This window comes from Caenorhabditis remanei, chromosome IV, assembly GCF_010183535.1.
Source record: "Caenorhabditis remanei strain PX506 chromosome IV, whole genome shotgun sequence".
Lineage (NCBI taxonomy): Eukaryota > Metazoa > Nematoda > Chromadorea > Rhabditida > Rhabditidae > Caenorhabditis > Caenorhabditis remanei.
The window spans coordinates 22,802,013-22,821,740 of record NC_071331.1 but is presented as its reverse complement, the minus strand read 5'-3'; the positions used below and the strand labels follow the sequence as shown (position 1 = coordinate 22,821,740).

The 19,728-nt window shown below is 38.8% G+C and overlaps 3 protein-coding genes across 3 annotated transcripts; all 3 read right to left on the bottom strand.

The window, feature by feature from the left end:
* Window positions 1-4,182: 4,182 nt before the first annotated feature.
* Window positions 4,183-4,890, bottom strand: GCK72_015843 (uncharacterized protein; the record flags this gene model as incomplete). The annotated part of the gene is made up of 1 exon (XM_053731168.1): window positions 4,183-4,890. The coding sequence occupies one exon, from the start codon at window positions 4,888-4,890 to the stop codon at window positions 4,183-4,185; it is 708 nt and encodes a 235-aa protein (XP_053585940.1).
* Window positions 4,891-5,692: 802 nt separating this feature from the next.
* On the bottom strand, window positions 5,693-6,794 carry GCK72_015842 (uncharacterized protein; the record flags this gene model as incomplete). Its single annotated transcript, XM_053731167.1, has 3 exons — window positions 5,693-5,834; window positions 5,884-6,666; window positions 6,718-6,794. 3 exons carry the CDS (start codon window positions 6,792-6,794, stop codon window positions 5,693-5,695), a joined length of 1,002 nt encoding a protein of 333 aa, XP_053585939.1.
* A 5,702-nt stretch (window positions 6,795-12,496) lies between these two features.
* Window positions 12,497-18,786, bottom strand: GCK72_015841 (uncharacterized protein; the record flags this gene model as incomplete). Its single annotated transcript, XM_053731166.1, has 9 exons — window positions 12,497-12,834; window positions 13,377-13,625; window positions 14,252-14,338; window positions 15,218-15,304; window positions 15,676-15,762; window positions 16,642-16,937; window positions 17,513-17,712; window positions 18,454-18,533; window positions 18,762-18,786. The coding sequence occupies 9 exons, from the start codon at window positions 18,784-18,786 to the stop codon at window positions 12,497-12,499; spliced, it is 1,449 nt and encodes a 482-aa protein (XP_053585938.1).
* Window positions 18,787-19,728: the final 942 nt, after the last annotated feature.

Genomic DNA, 19,728 nt, shown 5'->3' with positions numbered 1-19,728 from the left:
AGCCAAACTTGCCGAAAACATTTTCAGCAATCATACCATGTACCTTGTTTGTTTATATACTTATCATCGATTGTCCATTCCGACTCATTTGCATAATCTGATGATGTGATGACTCAATGGCGCAAGTTCGGCGAAAAGATGGACATTTTCCAATTTTTTATTCAAAAAAAAAAGAAAAAAGAATTTAGGACAACGAAATAATTATAAAATGTGTCTTAGTCATCTTGAACAAAAAAAATTGATTCAAAAAAGTCAGAAATTCGATTAAAACAATTTTTCAAGAAATGGCCCAGCTTTCGTGGCCTAGTTTGGGATTCTAGGCCATTGAAAACATGATAATTGGAATCAGCGCGTTGAGAGCTTTTAGAAAAGTACCCACAAGCCTATATTCTAAGCATTTTGGGTCTCGACACGATTTACGGCGGGTTACTGTAGTTTTCGCGTTGAGACCCAAATTGCACAGAATATAGGCTTGTGGGTACTTTTTTGAAAGCTCTCGACGCGTTGAATCTGAATATAACATTTTCGACAAAATTAGTATTGATTTCCGTCCGAATCCGGCCAAACTCCAAAACTGAAAATCCCATTTTGCTCATCCCAATCAATCGATGCTACAGTACCATCATCTCGAGTGAGAAACAAATTGTAAAAGTCGCATTTTGTGGTTTTAGCTCTGTAAAAGGGATTTTCGAAAAATTCGAAAACGAATTCTATTTTTCAGATTTTTCAGCGTAACTGGGCTAGAAATAATTTTAAAAACGATATTCAAATTCAGCTCATCGAGAGCTTTCAGAAAAGTACCCACAAGCCATAGTTCCGATCACTTTGGGTCCCACCACAAAAACTACAGTAACCCGCCGTAAATCGTGTCGAGACCCAAAATGCTCGGAATATAGGCTTGTGGGTACTTTTCTGAAAGCTCTCAATGCGCTGATTCCGAATATCGTAATTTTAGCGGCCTATGATCCCAAACTAGGCCATATGATCTCAAAATAGTTTTTTTAAAATTTAAATTTTCGCAAAAAAAAATTTTCTGACTCACCGATATTCCCGTTTTTCCGTCATTAACTCCAACTTTGCGGATCCAATATTCTCACCAAAAAAGCGCGCCAAATTCAAATTTCTCGTTGGCGCTTGAAAAAATTTGAGTTTCGACAAATCGCCGGCCATCCAATGATAAATTAGACCTGTTATATTATGAGCTTGGCATCCATATGGGCTAATTACCAATTCCGTGCAATTAAGACTAATTAAGTTGTCGACTTCAATCCATGATCTACCTCTAATTATCAGAATATCGATTGATTTTCGAAATTCGATTAATTGCAAGCCCGCCGGAATTTCGTTAGTCTCGATTATCATTGGAGACCCGTGTTCTATAATAAATCGATAATCGTAATTATTTAATTGATAATTGCAATTATCGATAATTAGTTTATAATTAGCACCATCCTGTCTCTCTTCTATAAAATCCATCAACCATACAGTATCCCTACCGGTTACTGTAATTTCAGTCGGATTTTTTATATTTTTTATGGAAAATAATTCCGATAAATATTCGAATATCGATTTTATTCCTTTGATCTCGTCATCCCAATAAGTTATATAAAATCCATAAGTTTGATGTAATTCCATTCGAATTCCGTTCACATTTTTCGAATTTTCGGGGGCGGGGCTTAAAAGAACAAAAAATTTGAAATTGTCCACATATCCCATTTGGATCTTCACATATTTTGAAGTTATATGGAGTTGGAGACTTGATTTTTTGACTTGGTAGGTTTTAACAAGGTTGAACGATTTACGGGAGCATAATGACAGAGGGAATCTAGAAATTAAAAAATGTTTTTTTACTGTTTTGAGATTTTGTGGCCTAGTTTGGGATTCTAGGCCGCTGAAAATATGATATTTGGATTCAGCGCGTTGAGACGGTTCAAAAAAGTACCCACAAGCCCTATGTAGGGTCTCGACACGATTTACGGCGGGTTACTGTAGTTTTCGTGGTGGGACCCCAAAATCACAAAATGGGCGGAACCATGGCTTGTGGGTAGTTTTCTGAAAGCTCTCAACTCACTGGTTCCGAATTTTATATTAAAAATTATTTATTGCCGAGTTAAGCTGAAAAAATCGGAAAAATAGATTTTCGAATTTTTCGAAAATTTTCGAAAGTCCATAACTCGCTGAATTTCAAGGTTTCGAACTCGATTTTTAGTGGAAAACAGGAAAAACGAATGGGACTTTTTGTGAAAAATAAATTGAATCGCAATTTTAAATTTCAGACTCATTTCAGATGGATTTTCAGCCAAAAACATGAAAATTTCTGAATTTTTCCAAACCTAGCCATGATTATACTTTTCTGAACCGTCTCAACGAGCTGAATTCATTGGGACTACTTTCAATGGCCTAGGATCATCAGCTAGGCCACCAGATCTCAAAGAAAACTCACAAATCCTCAAACTCTATGCATTTGAAAATCTCCATTAGAACAACTTGCGGAAATTGTAGAATTGAAACGGGTGGCATCAGGGAGACAGTCACAAAAATCAATATAGGATTCTTAGGACCGCGCGTTAGGCACAGTGGGGGTGTCGTGCTAATGGGGGCTGGTAGACCACTCACAGACCGTCTTATTGATTTTCTTCACATTTTTTCGAAAGCGATGACACCCCTGCCTGTTCTCCATTCTACATACTTCCCTTATAGCAGCATGGGGCTTATTTTGAGCCGTTTTGAGTCAGAAATGCAGTTATCACACCGGTTTTCAGGAGAAATAGATGTATTAATCACTTTAGAGCAGGAATGCAGTGAAACATAGACAATTATTAGTGTATGATTATTAGTATTGATTTCCCTCCGATTTTGGGCTGAGACTAAATTTCACATATCCGTATCGTTGATCATATTGAATAGAAGCGGCAACCCCATCATTCCGGGTGATGCGACGATCACTAAAAGTGGAATCTTCGATAGTTGATCTGAAATGCACTATTGTCTTTCTTTAAGATAGCTTTCAAACTTACTTATATGTTCTCTTTTCTGCCATCCTAGTATGACTAACTAGGGAATGGCTCATACAATGTTTGGAGATACACAACATGATGTATATCGTTGGAAAGCTGACGTTTCCCTGATTCCAAATCTATATTCAGTTTTTGCAACGGTGCTCCCAGTTTCGAGAAATCCGGCTCCAAAGTTTGGGTAAATTGTAGTGCTAAAACTCAAGTTGCCAGCCCGCGTGTTGAACTAACACGTAAACCCATTCGGGGAATAGATAAACCAGCGGTCGAATGGTCTAGGGGGTTACATGTGGGGGTAGGAGGTGGACACTCTATGGTTCGACTCCTTGCTTTTTCTTTCTTTTTTTACTTTTGTAATATTATTTTTGGATCCCATGGTCATCACAATGTGCCAGAAATGGAGGTTTTGAAGATTTTCCAGTCCATATTGACTTGCTACGACGTTTTAAGAAAAATAATTTTTTCAAGAAAATTAACTTTTCTGTGAGTCCATGGCGAGAAGGCACTTGGAATTTTTTTTGAAAAATTTATCTTTCAAAGTTAGAAAAACAATAGAAAATGTTATAGCAAGCTAAAAATGATTTTTCCGAAGTTTACTTTTCTTGTTCCGCCGGTAGATACATTTGTGAAGCAACTACTCTGCTTCATATTTGGTGATTCGAAGTTAGTCGTAGTCAGTAGATCTCTACCATGTAAACATGATGGAATCAAATACCAAACAAATTTTCTATTGTTTTTCTAGCTTTGAAAGATAAATTTATCAAAAAAAATTCCAAGTGCCTTCTCGCCATGGACTCACAGAAAAGTTAATTTTCTTGAAAAAATTATTTTTCTTAAAACGTCGTAGCAAGTCAATATGGACTGGAAAATCTTCAAAACCTCCATTTCTGGCACATTGTGATGACCATGGGATCCAAAAATAATATTACAAAAGTAAAAAAAGAAAGAAAAAGCAAGGAGTCGAACCATAGAGTGTCCACCTCCTACCCCCACATGTAACCCCCTAGACCATTCGACCGCTGGTTTATCTATTCCCCGAATGGGTTTACGTGTTAGTTCAACACGCGGGCTGGCAACTTGAGTTTTAGCACTACAATTTACCCAAACTTTGGAGCCGGATTTCTCGAAACTGGGAGCACCGTTGCAAAAACTGAATATAGATTTGGAATCAGGGAAACGTCAGCTTTCCAACGATATACATCATGTTGTGTATCTCCAAACATTGTATGAGCCATTCCCTAGTAAGCTCTCCGAGTACTTCTTCCATATTGAAATCTCTTACATATAATTGGAAGTATTTGAGTCGTTGGAACCCTCCGATAGCCCAGTGTTGAAGAATTCGTTTGATTTCTGACTCTGTGAACTTATTATGTGGTAAGACTAGCTCCACACAGTTCATGTTAAGTAGATCATCGAGAGTAATAGATAACATCCAGTGACTAAATAAGAATTCAAGTGATTCCAAGTATTGTGAAATTGGAAAGGTTCCCGGGTTCAACGACGAAATCCTCATTCCTTTCGGATGATAATTCTTCAGTATAAAGTGACAATCCTCTTCAGTCAATCCCGAATGTAGTTCCAGTTCATAATCGTTTCCTTGTCTCTTTTCAATTAAATTCAACAGCCAGACCTCATTGCGGTTCAATGAAACTTTGATAGTTTTCTTAGTCCCATATAGGTCCGATAGATAATCCAAAACTGAGTGAATTCCTTCCTCTTTGTTATCCCAATAAATCTTCCAGTCCCCTTCCTCTCTTGCGCGTTCGGGTACCAGGTGACCATTGATGTTCACTCGTTCAGCAGCTTCAGACTTTTCCTCTACAACTTCAACTTGAGGGCCGACTGATTTCCGTTGAAAAAAAACGAGATTTTCCATCCAAAAACGGTATTTCCGACCGATTTTTGTTGGAAAACTGCGGTTTTCTAATCAAAAGTGCTATTTCCGACCGATTTCGGTTGTATAAACACGCTTTTCTACTCAAACATGCTATTTCCGACCGATTTTCTTTTTAAAAACGACGATTTTCCACTCAAAAATGCCCATTTCCCCTCCAAAAACCCCAAAATTTCCCCATTTTTCCAGATGCATGACATGCGCCGGAAATCTCACCGACTGTCCCGGACATTTCGCCCATTTGGAGTTGGCGAAACCCGTCTTCGGGCATCTGGAAAGAGGAGATGATGGAGGTGAATGGGTAGAGAAGAAATGACGGAGAGTGAATGTGTGAACAGACAGATACAAAAGGAGAGCAGGGGCTGTTTGCGCGGGAATATCGATTGGTCGTAGCCTCGGAGACGATTGAAGAAGAGTGTGAGTAGAAATACGTCGAAGGGACCGAAGGGTATCAAAACGGTCGGCACCAGGAAGACAGTAAGGATGGGTTACGAAAACCAAGAGAGGGATGTCGTGCTAAAAACACACAGACCACCCTATTGATTTCCTCCATATTTTATCGAAAGTGATGACACCTTTGTCTGTTATCAAGCGTCCACGACTAACTGACGGAATTGTTGGCAGATTCCAAACCATTGACCTTACACATCTCCTTTGTAAGCAGGGGTTATTTTGAGCCGCTTTGAGTCAGAAATGCAAGGATCACAGCAGTTTTCCACAGAAATAGATTTATTAGTAACTTTAGTGCAGGAATGCAGTGAAAGACAATAATGATTTATGATTATTAGTATTCATTTCCCTCTGAATCCGGCCAAACACCAAATGCAACTCTTGCTGTTCGGTCGTAATATCGAAAAGAAGCGACGACACCATCATTCCGGGTAATGAGATAATCACTAAAACTGACATTTTTAGTAGTTGATGATCTGAAATTCACAAATGTTTGTTTTTCTTCAAAATACTATTCCAACTTACATATACGCCCTCTTTTCTGTCATCCGAGAGTGAGTCAACCCATCTAGATCTTCAAGTACGTGACCCAAATTCAAGTCTTTAGCATATAAACCAAGAAACTTGAGTCGTTTGAACCCTCCGATAGCCCAGTGTTGAAGAATCCGTTTGATTTCTGACTCTGTGAACTCATTATGTAGTAAAACTAGTTCCTCACAGTTTGTGTTAAGTACATCATCGAGAGTAATCGATAACATCCAGTGACTAAATAAGAATTCAAGTGGTTTCAAGTATTGTGAAATTGGAAAGTTTCCCGGGTTCAACGACAAAACCCTCATTCCTTTCGGATGATAGTTCTTCAGTATGAAATGACAGTCTTCTTCACTTAATCTCGAATGTATTTCCAGTTCATAATCGTTTCCTTGTCTCTTTTCAATTAAATTCAACAGCCAGACTTCATTGCGGTAGTTTAATGTGATTCTGATGATCTTCTTAATTCCAAAAAGATCCGATAGATAATCCAAAACTGAGTGAATTCCTTCTTCTTTATCATTCCAATAAGTCTTCCAGTCCCCTTCCTCTCTCGAACGATCGATGGGTACCAGGTGACCATTGAAATTAACTTGTTCCAGATTTCCATACTTTCCTGTGACAATTTCAACTTGGTGGCAATAACTTTCCGGTGTCAACACTTGTACGGGTACACTTGGATTTCCTCCGTCCAGTCTGAGTTTAAGTGAAATCGATTTATCTCGAAAGTTCTTAACGAGGTAATACATTTTACGAGAGCATAATGAGATGGGGATTCTGCAAAATATAGAAGAATTGGATTGGATATGGAAGGGAATCTTAACTTACAATGTCTCAATATCGATTGATCTCAGAATCTTCATCAAAACGATGATCGGGAGTTTAAGAATCGGAAGAGCTGGCATCTGGAAAAAGGGAGTGACCGAGAATGGGCGAATGAGTGAACGGACAGCAAATACTGAGAAAATCAATACATGCACAAGACCCTCGGCAAGGGCCTCTTGAGGGGAGAAGGAGAATGATGGAGAAAGAGTGAGCGGATACAAAAGATTCCCGAAGGGTGTTTGCGCGGGGAAACCCTGCAGTAGTCTAGAATATTCTGGTGTGAAGAGGCAGAATAAACAGAATATCGATTCTGACCTCACAGATGAGATAATCCGGGAAGTCTAGGTTGCCTTCTAGGAAAATCGGTTTTCTGGTACTGCATTCCTGCTCTAAAGTGATTAATACATCTATTTCTCCTGAAAACCGGTGTGATAACTGCATTTCTGACTCAAAACGGCTCAAAATAAGCCCCATGCTGCTATAAGGGAAGTATGTAGAATGGAGAACAGGCAGGGGTGTCATCGCTTTCGAAAAAATGTGAAGAAAATCAATAAGACGGTCTGTGAGTGGTCTACCAGCCCCCATTAGCACGACATCCCTTCTCTCATTGTGTATAACGCGCGGTCCAAAGAATCTTGTATTGATTTCAATAACTTTTTTTCGGTGACATTTCGACTATCTTCCTGATGCCACCCGTTTCAATTCTACAATTTCCGCAAGTTGTTCTAATGGAGATTTTCAAGTGCATAGAGTTTGAGGATTTGTGAGTTTTCTTTGAGATCTGGTGGCCTAGCTGATGATCCTAGGCCATTGAAAGTAGTCCCAATGAATTCAGCTCGTTGAGACGGTTCAGAAAAGTATAATCATGGCTAGGTTTGGAAAAATTTAGAAATTTTCATGTTTTTTGGCTGAAAATCAATCTGAAATGTGTCTGAAATTGAAATTTACGATTCAATTTATTTTTACAAAAAATTCCCACTTGTTTTCTCTGTTTCCCACTTTAGATCAAGTTAAAAACCTTAAAATTCACCGAGTTATGGATTTTCGAAACTTTTCGAAAAATTCGAAAATCTATTTTTTCAGTTTTTTCAGAGTAACTTGGCTAGAGATAATTTTGAATATAAAATTCAAATTCAACTCGTTGAGAGCTTTCAGAAAAGTACCCACAAGCCATGGTTCCGCCCATTTTGTGATCTTGGGGTCCCACCACGAAAACTACAGTAACCCGCCGTAAATCGTGTCGAGACCCTACATAGGGCTTGTGGGTACTTTTCTGAACCGTCTCAACGCGCTGAATCCAACTAGACTATTTTCATTGGCCTAGAATCCCATCCTAGGCCACAAAATCTCAAAACAGTAAAAACACATTTTTTAATTTCTAGATTCCCTCTGTCATTATGCTCCCGTAAATCATTCAACCTTGTTAAAACCTACCAAGTCAAAAAATCAAGTCTCCAACTCCATATAACTTCAAAATATGTGAAGATCCAAATGGGATACGTCGACAATTTCAAATTTTTTGTTCTTTTAAGCCCCGCCCCCGAAAATTCGAAAAATGTGAACAGAATTCGAATGGAGTTACATAAAACCTATGGATTTTATAAAACTTATTGGGATGACGAGATCAAAGGAATAAAAACGATATTCGAATATTTATCGGAATTATTTTCCATAAAAAATATAAAAAATCCGACTGAAATTACAGTAACCGGTAGGGATACTGTATGGTTGATGGATTTTATAGAAGAGAGACAGGATGGTGCTAATTATAAACTAATTATCGATAATTGCAATTATCAATTAAATAATTACGATTATCGATTTATTATAGAACACGGATGCCCCAAGGTAATCGAGACTAACGAAATTCCGGCGGGCTTGCAATTAATCGAATTTCGAAAATCAATCGATATTCTGATAATTAGAGGTAGATCATGGATTGAAGTCGACAACTTAATTAGTCTTAATTGCACGGAATTGGTAATTAGCCCATATGGATGCCAAGCCTACATTATAACAGGTCTAATCTATCATTGGATGGCCGGTGATTTGTCGAAATTTTTTCAAGCGCCAACGAGAAATTTGAATTTGGCGCGCTTTTTTGGTGAGAATATCGGCTCGGCAAAGTTGGAGTTGATGACGGAAAAACGAGAATATCGGTGAGCAGTGTGCTCCACCGGTGAAAAAACCGGCGAAAACCCGGTTTTTTTTTAACCGGTGAAATTTTTCTCGGTTTTATAAAAATAAAAACCGGAGTGAAGTTTGGCAAAAACCGGTTTTCACCGGAATTCCCCGGTTTTTTGATGACGCAAACACCACAATTTGAAAGAGCAGGACAACAACCGGACTTTTCGAAACTGAAATTATTTAGTTTCTGCTATATTTGTCATGGCACGGCCCGGGCCGGCCCGAAAGCCCGGGAAATTATCGCCAAAGTTCAAAATTCAAAATTTTTCAAAATAATTTAGAATTAGAAAAAAAATTCAAAAAAACAATAAAAATAGTCACACTTTTCGACGAAAATTTGCAAAAAAATTCAAAAAAAATTCGGACATTTAGAAACAGGAAATTTCGCAACCGGACGTTTCGCAACATGAATTATTTAGTTTCGAAGTGTTACCCGGTTTGGAAATGTCCGGTTGCGAAACGTCCAGATTTAAAATATCTGGTTGTGTGATATTTCAAAAAACTCCGCTGAAAACCGGTGAAAACCGGGGAAAACCCGGTTTTTTCACCGGTTTTTCCCCGGTGAAACACGGGTGATTTTCGGTGAAAACCGGTGAATATTTTCACCGGTTTTTTCATGGAAACCCGGTTATTGCTAGTTTTAAAATCCCGGTGGAGCACACTGTCGGTGAGTCCGCGAAATGTTTTTTGTCCAAAATTGTTTTCGCAATTTTGTGGCATAGTTTGGGATTCTAAACCACTACAAACACAAAATTCGGGATCTGCGCGCTGAGAGCTTTCAGAAAAGTACCCACAAGCCATGATTCCGATCACTTTGGGTCTCGACACGATTTACGGTGGGGTACTGTAGTTTTCGTGGTGGGACCCAAAACCACAAAATGGGTGGCACCGGGGCGTGTAGGTACTTTTCTGAAAGGTCTTGGCAAGCTGAATCTGAATATCACAGTGCAATACTTTTGGGGTTGGGTCTCGCAGCGAAAATAGTTTTTCATGGATTACTGTAGTTTTCGCGTTGAGACCCTAAGTATTCAAAGCATGGCTCGTGAGTGTTTTTCTGAAAGCTCTCGACTCACTGAATCTTAATATTACGTTTTCAAACTAATAAGAAAATTGGGATCACGATTCCGGACGACTATATCACTTGGGGATACACACCGGAGAGAACTTACGATATTGGAACACTCAATTTGGCAAATAAGTACATTCATTTATTTTTATCGAAATCCTATATTCTGAACATTTTGGGTCTCGACACGATTTACGGCGGGGTTACTGTAGTTTTCGCGGTGGGACCCAAAGTTGTCAGAACCTAGGCGTGTGGGTACTTTTCTCAAAGCTCTCAACGAGCTAATTCTGAATATCACAATTTCAACAAGATTAGTATTGATTTCCTTTGGAATCCGGCCAAACTCCGAAACTGAAAATCAGATTTTGCTCATCCCGATCAATCGATGCCACAGTACCATCCTCTCGAGTGAGAAACAAATTGTAAAAGTCGCATTTTGTGGTTTTAGCTCTGTAAGCCTCAAATTTGACCGAGTTATAGATTTTCGAAAAATTTCAAAAAAAAAAATCGAAAGTCTATTTTTTCAAATTTTTCAATTCGTTATTTGGCTAGAAACAATTTTTAATACGATATTCGTATTCAGCTAGTCGAGAGCTTCCAGAAAAGTACCCACAAGCCATGGTTCCGCCCATTTTGGGTCCTACCACGAAAACTACAGTACCCCCGCCGTAAATCGTGTCGAGACCCTACATAGGGCTTGTGGGTACTTTTCTGAAAGCTCTCGACTCGCTGAATCCAAAAATCGCATTTTTAGTGATCTAGGATCCCAAACTGGGCCACCAGATCTCAAAATCGTGAAAAAAGTAGGAAATTGAAAAACAATTTTTTTAATCATGCCCTAACTTTTCGAGCTTTCAAGACTTTTTTCGGTATTCTAGACTACTATTAACAAGAAATATACTATCAGCTCGGCAAGAGCTTTCAGAAAAGTACCCACAAGCCTAGGTTCCGTTCACTTTGGGTCCCACCACGAAAACTACAGTAACCCTCGTAAATCGCGTCGAGACCCAATTTGCTCACTAGGGAATGGTCAGGACTGACTTTGGAGTTCAGCAACGAGACCTAGCAGAATCGATAGATAATCGAATTCTGATGGGAAATCAGTTTTCAAAAACTGCTGACGACCCTCCAGAATCCAGATATCCTTGTCTGAAAATGCAAATTTAATACATGTGATTTACTCGATTTTCCACCCAAATTTAGCTGTGTTTCGCCCCAAATATCACGGCACCTGAACATCCCTCTCGGCCAGCGATCGGTGGTCGAGGGGTGAGCGCGTCTGTCTATGACGCACGCTATGCTGGTTCTATCCCCACTTGTTCAAACTTTTTTTGTTTTTTTTTCACCATTTTTTTAAAACTTTTTGAGCCGTTTTTCAATTAAATCTAACCAAGACTGCGAATCGGACATAATCGAATCGTCTTCCTATAGACAATATTCCGATAGTTGCTCTCATCAGCCGTCACTTCTAGTTAGCTTAACTTTCAAAGCAATTTGTGTTATTCAGAATGGTTCGCAGTCTTGGTTAGATTTAATTGAAAAACGGCTCAAAAAGTACAAAAAGGCGAAATAAAAAACAACAAAAAAAGTTTGAAAAAGCGGGGGTCGAACCAGCATTGCGTGCTTCACAGACAGACGCGCTCACCCCTCGACCACCGATCGCTGGCCGAGGAACATCTTCGGGTGCCGTGATATTTGGGGGGAAATACAGCTAAATTTGGGTGGAAAATCGAGTAAATCACATGTATTAAATTTGCATTTTCAGACAAGGATATCTGGATTCTGGAGGGTCGTCAGCAGTTTCTGAAAACTGCTTTCCCATCAGAATTCGATTATCTATCGATTCTGCTAGGTCTCGTTGCTGAACTCCAAAGTCAGTCCTGACCATTCCCTAGTCAGAATATAGGCTTGTGTGTACTTTTCTGAAAGCTCTTGACGCGCTGATTCTGGATATATCGAGGAATTTGTCATTCAGCTCTTCCTGTTTTCCACTTTAGATAGAGTGAAAAATCTCAAAATTCACCGTGTGAATTTTCGAAAATTTCCTTTTTTTCGAAAAAAACCATCGTATTCCGGGATGCGATAGTTTTAGGATCAAAAATCTCAAAAGCGGATGGAAGGGCGATGGTTCGAGTTTTGCCCGAGCTCTCCCCTTCATTCCTCGAAAAATTTGCGGACATTCTGAAAAACAGACAGACAAATTCACAGACAGATCCTACACTTCATATATACAAAATATTATACAAAAAGATAAACACGGTGAAATTGGGGTTTTTTGGGGTTTTGTGTCAGAAAATACAATTATAGGGTCAAAAAAAAGGATTTTATAGTGAATTTTCAGCTAAAAATACGGAGAGAATGACGATTTTAGGGGTTAAAAGTGGGTTTCAGTAGTATTTTCAGTCAGAAACTAGAAAAAAGACGATTCTTACACAAAAAAGGGTTCAAAACTGACGATTTTGGGGGTATTTGGGTCAAAAAAATACAGAATTTAGGGTCAAAAATGGGGGTTTCGGGGGTTATTTCACTTCACTTTGATAATCCAAGACATTGTGCGAGGTATGGTTTATACAGTAGAACTTTTTTCTCCATGCGTTCCCATATTTGTGAAAATTGTAGGTTATCCATATGTCTCTTCGTCGAAGATATCGGAATCTTTAGAACATCCAATTGCGTCACTTGATTCAACGGTTTGTCCAAATCGGAGTACAGATAGAAAGCGGCAGTACGAGCAAAATTGTCCGTCGGATTTCCATTCCATTTCCATCCTTCGAATTGCTGAGCCACGCCCATTACGAACACTCCGATCACTCGATCCCAATCTTCTGGTGCCATCTTTTCCGGATTGTCAATGATTCGAATGTTGTCTGAAATATATTTACAGTTTTGACAGGAAAAGCGAAGAGTTTTTATAGAAAAATGACTGTTTTGGAGTCAAAAATGAGATTACAAAAGAGTTTGGGGTGGAAAATAGATGATTTTTGAGCAAAATATGCATATTTTTTTAAATAGTTAAAAACTGATATATATTTGAGTGATTTTCAGGTGAACATCGAAGATAAGTCGCTTCAGACACGATTTTCGAGCCAAAAATGAGATTTTTAAGAGTTTTAGGAGGGAAATACAGAATTTGGACACAAAATTTCAGTTTTTGTTGAAATTCTAGTCATTTTTAGTTATTTCTTATCGAGACGCGTCGAAGGTGCCCCAGACTGATGGCAGAGAGAAATCTTTAAAGTTTGATGAGTTTGGCTCAATTTTACTATTCATTTTCCGGTCTGAAAACGCGTCAAAAACACGCCAGTCGGTCTGAAAACGCGTCAAAAACACGCCAGTCAAAATCGTCAAAAATCGCTCAAAATGCTCAATTTTTCAATGATTTTCGGCTCAAAAAAGCATAAAAACTAACAAGTCTGTCCATTCTTCTGTCTCTGAATGACCAAATCCGTCGGTTTCTTATTCGATTCTTTCCGTTTCTGATCAACAGATACGTATCCTGATCCCTCGAGAATGTCCTTCGCATTATACATATTAATCATCGTATTCATTGCAGCCGGTACGATGATTATCGGCGATCGGGATGTTCTCTTGGCTCCGCTGGCTCCAGATGGCTTCTGGACAACTGATGGAAGAATCGGTGGTGGACGCATTTCTGGCTCTGAAATTACATGGAATTTAGGCTGAAAATCATGTAAAATGAGGCATTTTGAACAATTTTTCTCAAAAAATGCTGCTTTTTGAGCATTTTTACCCCAAGATTCGATCAAAACCAAGACTGGCGCGCCTGTGACGCTCTTCTAGCCAAAATGAAGAGTCTGGCGCGTTTTTCGAGAAAAAAACAGTAACCTCTGACGCTGACAAAAGGTTTTTAAAGTTAACTGGCGTGCCTATGGCGCGTTTTTGGACAGAAAATCACAAAATTCAACGACTGGCGCACCTGTGACGCATTTTTTTAGCTGAAAATCATCAGATTCCGCTAAAATCGGTATCTGGGGCACCGTTCACGCTTTTTTCAGCTCAGTTTGAGGTTGTTTTCAGTCAAAATTGGCTCTCATAACCGAGTCTGGCGCGTCTTTGACGCTTTCTAGAATTTAGTTAACTGGCGTGCATGTGGCGCGTTTCTATGACGTTTTCAGACGAAACTGTGTGGCTGGCGCGCCTTCGACGTCTTTTGCCTCGAAATAAGTCAATTTGATGATTCAAAGTGAAATTTCTACTTGCAAATCGCCCAATTCTCATTGATTTCGGACTGTCTGGCGTGCCTGTGACGCGTCTGAAACTCACTGTGTCCTTCAGAAGCGGCACCAGAAGACGTCGATGGCTTCGTGACAACTGGATTCGACGGTGGTTGACGCATCACATCAGATTTCTCTGCAAATTAGAGGAAATTAGGCTGAAACTCATGAAAAATGGGCATTTCCAGCCAATTTTTCACTGAAAATGAGCCTGGTGCGCCTGTGACGCTCTTCTAGCCAAAATGAAGAGTCTGGCGCGCCTGTGGCGCGTTTTTCGGGACAAAACGGTGAGAATTAGTCATTTTGGTGAAAAATTGAACAGAAAAGTCGACGTTTTTCGGAGAAAATGTACGTTTTTATGCAAAAATCTGGAATTTTAGAGCTGCAAATCGGATTTTTAGACGAACATTGAGTAAAAAACCAATTTTAATGCTGAAAATTGACAATTCTTGGTCAAAAAAGCGGAATTTGCAGCAAAAATACAGATTTAGCGAATTTTAAGCTTCAGAAATGAGATTTCTTTGACTGAAAAAGACTGAAAATCAAGAAAATAACGCATTTCCAGCAAATTTTTCACAAAAATGAGCCTAAATGTCGCCAGATTCAATCAAAATCAAGACTGGCGCGCCTGTGACGCTCCTAAAGCCGAATTGGAGAGTCTGGCGCACCCGTGACGCATTTTTTTAGCTGAAAATCATCAGATTCCGCTAAAATCGGTATCTGGGCCACCGTTCACGCTTTTTTCACCGGATTTTGAGACTGTTTTCAGTCAAAATTGGCTCTCATAACCGAGTCTGGCGCGTCTTTGACGCTTTCTAGAATTTAGTTAACTGGCGTGCATGTGGCGCGTTTCTATGACGTTTTCAGACGAAACTGTGTGGCTGGCGCGCCTTCGACGTCTTTTGCCTCGAAATAAGTCAATTTGATGATTCAAAGTGAAATTTCTACTTGAAAATCGCCCAATTCTCATTGATTTCGGACTGTCTGGCGTGCCTGTGACGCGTCTGAAACTCACTGTGTCCTTCAGAAGCGGCACCAGAAGACGTCGATGGCTTCGTGACAACTGGATTCGACGGTGGTTGACGCCTCAATTCAGATGTCTCTGCAAATTAGAGGAAATTAGGCTGAAACTCATGAAAAATGGGCATTTCCAGCCAATTTTTCACTGAAAATGAGCCTGGCGCGCCTGTGACGCTCTTCTAGCCAAAATGAAGAGTCTGGCGCGTTTTTCGAGAAAAAAACAGTAACCTCTGACGCTGGCAAAAGGTTTTTAAAGTTAACTGGCGTGCCTATGGCGCGTTTTTGGACAGAAAATCACAAAATTCAACGACTGGCGCGCCGAAGACGTGTTTTTGCCTCAAAATAAGCCAATTTTGAAAATTTGAAGGTTTGAAGTGGAATTTTCAGTCGAAAATCGCCCACTTCTCATCAATTTCGTATGTCTGGCGTGCCTCTGACGCGTCTGAAACTCACTATATCCTCCAGAAGAGATTCCAGATGACGTCGATGGATTCGGGATGAACGGAATCGACGGTGGTTGACGCCTCAATTCAGATTTCTCTGCAAATTAGAGGAAATTAGGCTGAAACTCATGAAAAATGGGCATTTCCAGCCAATTTTTCACTGAAAATGAGCCTGGCGCGCCTGTGACGCTCTTCTAGCCAAAATGAAGAGTCTGGCGCGCCTGTGGCGCGTTTTTCGGGACAAAACGGTGAGAATTAGTCATTTTGGTGAAAAATTGAACAGAAAAGTCGACGTTTTTCGGAGAAAATGTACGTTTTTATGCAAAAATCTGGAATTTTAGAGCTGCAAATCGGATTTTTAGACGAACATTGAGTAAAAAACCAATTTTAATGCTGAAAATTGACAATTCTTGGTCAAAAAAGCGGAATTTGCAGCAAAAAAACAGATTTAGCGAATTTAAAGCTTCAGAAATGAGATTTCTTTGACTGAAAAAGACTGAAAATCAAGAAAATAACGCATTTCCAGCAAATTTTTCACAAAAATGAGCCTAAATGTCGCCAGATTCAATCAAAATCAAGACTGGCGTGCCTGTGACGCTCCTAAAGCCGAATTGGAGAGTCTGGCGCACCCGTGACGCATTTTTTTAGCTGAAAATCATCAGATTCCGCTAAAATCGGTATCTGGGGCACCGTTCACGCTTTTTTCAGCTCAGTTTGAGACTGTTTTCAGTCAAAATTGGCTCTCATAACCGAGTCTGGCGCGTCTTTGACGCTTTCTAGAATTTAGTTAACTGGCGTGCATGTGGCGCGTTTCTATGACGTTTTCAGACGAAACTGTGTGGCTGGCGCGCCTTCGACGTCTTTTGCCTCGAAATAAGTCAATTTGATGATTCAAAGTGAAATTTCTACTTGAAAATCGCCCAATTCTCATTGATTTCGGACTGTCTGGCGTGCCTGTGACGCGTCTGAAACTCACTATGTTCTTCAAAATCGACGAGACTCTTCGTCCTGTGTTCAATCAATACTTGGATCTGGGCTCGTTTCTCTGCAACACTCTTTCGAGGAGTAGACTTTGCCCTTTTCTCCATTTTTACGTCGTTCGGAGGTCCGGATGTCGTTGGGATGACATCGAGTTTCGCTCGTTTCTCATCTGGCTCCGCTGTGGAGCGCTGATTCAGAAGTTTTCTCAGGGATTGTGGCGCTTCTTGTTTGGTAGTGAGCCTAGTGTATTGTTCAGGAGCCTTGCCGTCTAGGAAATCCTTCACCACGGAACTGAAAAAATGAACAAAATTGATGATTTTTGACAGAAAGAGAGATTTTTCGGTCAAAAATTGCTTAAAATAGTAATTTTGGGTGTAGAAAAACTCAGAAAAACGGGGAGTTTGTATAGTTTAGCATTACAGAAAGCGGAATTTACAGAATTTGCAGCCTTTCCCTGTATTTTCGCCTACTTTTCGTCCATTCCAAACAAAATTTTAGATTTTCAATCAATTTTGACGGAATCTATGCCATTTTGAGCAAGTTTTAGCCACTTTCCAGTGGATTTAAAGCTTCATTGGGACGAAAATCGGCCAGATAGTTTTGGATAGTTCAGCATAGAAACAAGCGGAAAAACCTTGTTTTCTGTCTGAAAACAAAATTTAGGAGATTTTTGGAGAGCACAGCAAGAAATATTTCAAGATGAGTTTGTTTCGAATGGAAATCTTTGAAAAAAAAGCAAACATTCCTTCATTTCGACCGGCTGTCAGACAAAAACTCAGTGGTCTTTATCAATGACGGACTCTTTGTCATTTTGAGCAATTGTTCGCTACTTTTCAGTGAATTTCCACCATTTTTGAGTCGATTACCTGTACACCAAACTGATGCATTGCATTTTTTGGTGATTCGCCTCCTTAAGATATTGTGTGTGACTTCCTTTTTGATTTTTCATGAAAAACAGGATCGAATCAAGAGTTAACTTCCGGCCCATCCCGTCGAAGTCATCTAGGTCGATCTCCGCGGTAGATTTGTACGCTAAATCGCCAAAAGCGAAATATTTTATCTCATTCTGCAAGAAAATTTAGGATTTTTGGGACTTTTTTGGGAAAAATGGCAATTTTTGTTGTTTTTTGTAAAAAAAAATCGATCGGAAATTATGGAACATTGAAGTTTTATGAAATTTTTACACTTTTTGGAAGTTTTTTAATAGAAAAATCGGGATTTTGTGAACAATGTGACCGAAAAATGAAAATAGGAAAGAATAATTTTCAAATCATCACTTTTCACACAATAAGTGATAAAAACTGTCAAACATTGACAAAAATGACAATTTTTGGGACTGAATTTTGCAATTTCAGCCTGTTGCTAAGCATTTTGATACATAAAAGTGTCAAAAAACATAAAACATTTTGAGTTTTTCACAGATTTTTGCAGCTAAATACTGGTTTTTCATAAACTTCTTAACGAAAAGAGTACTTCAAGTAAAAAATCAACATATTTCAAACTTTAGGATGAGAAATCGGTTTTTTTTTCAAAAATGTTCTCAAAATTCTCACTGATTTCCACTAATTTCCTCCAATTCCCTCCAATTTCTCATCATTTCCGCAGCGAAATTTTATTGAAAGTGACCCGAATAGTTTTTATCCGAAAAAACTGATATTTCACCGATTTTTATCGGTTTTTTCCGAAAATTTTCTAGATTTCTTTTAATTTCTTGTCAATTCTCATAATTTTCCATCATTTCCAACACAAAAAACCATCAAAAAACCACCCGAAACACCTGAAATCGATATTTCTCATGAAAACTCACAACAGTCTCCACTCTAAGCGGAAAGTCATCCGGTTTCTTCACATGAATTTGCAGCGCAGCAGTCGCCGTCAAGAAGTCTCCTGAAGCTTAGAAATTCATTAGCAAAGGCGTAACAATTTTGTTTGGAATTTAGAGAGCAGGGATTTTCGAAATTTTGGTTGTTTTAAACGAGAACTGTTTCGGAAAATCCCTCCTTCTCTCTGCCATTTCTAAGAATCCACTGCCAGCATGATAAGAAAGCGAAAACTGTTCGAAAATACTCCCGCTAATGAAATAGAGGAACGTTTCTACTCGTTTTCTATACTAACTGGCAGCATTTCTTAGAGGAGGCATCAAAAATATAAACTAAAACTTACATTTGGGAGCTTCTGACATCTCCTCCTCAATGGTCCTGAAATGTTAAATTTTGTTCTGAAAATTGAGAGAAAACAAGTTAAAAGTATGATTTTCAGTCACCGTGATCGAACAACGGAATTTAAAACCAATAATAACAGAAAAAATTGATTAAAATGATGAGATTTTATTGAAACTAATAAAAAATAAAAGAAAAATCTGTAAATATTCACAAAAAACAACAAAATCAACGAAAAAAGCCAAAAACCAACTCTGAAAAAGTGATTAAATGCGGGAAAATGATCTATTGATAAGAGAAAAACTTGTTTTAACCTATTTTATGGAGAAAAAAAGCGTTGGAAAGTGAAAACTTGCGATTTTAGGACTAAAAATCTCAACTTTTGCCTTCAAAATCTGACAAAAATCGATTTTTTTCCTTCAAAAACGGAAAAAATCAGTTTTCAGACTTAAAAACATTGGAAATATGTCGAAAAAAACGCAATTTTTGCTTCCAAAAACCAAAAAAACCGGATTTCCGGATCTAAAAATTTCGAGAATCTATCAAAAGTCGCAATTTCTGCCTCTGGAAACCAAAAAATTTGATTGCCAGAACTAAAATCTGTCAAAATTCGCAATTTTTCCTTCCGAAACGAAAAAAATCGAGTTCCGAACCTAAAAATCTCAAAATCTGTCGAAAAACGCGATTTCAGCTGTCGGAAACGAAAAAATCGGTTTTCGGACGTGAAAATCTCGAAAATCAGTAAAAATCGGAATTTTTGTCTTCAAAAACCGATTTCCGGAATTAAAAACCTGGAAATCTGTCAAAAATCGCAATTTTTTGCTCAGAAACGGAAAAAATCGGTCTCCGGATCTAAAAATGTCGGAAATCTGTCAAAAATCGCCATTTCTGCTGTCGGAAACGTAAAAAAGGTTTTCGGACCA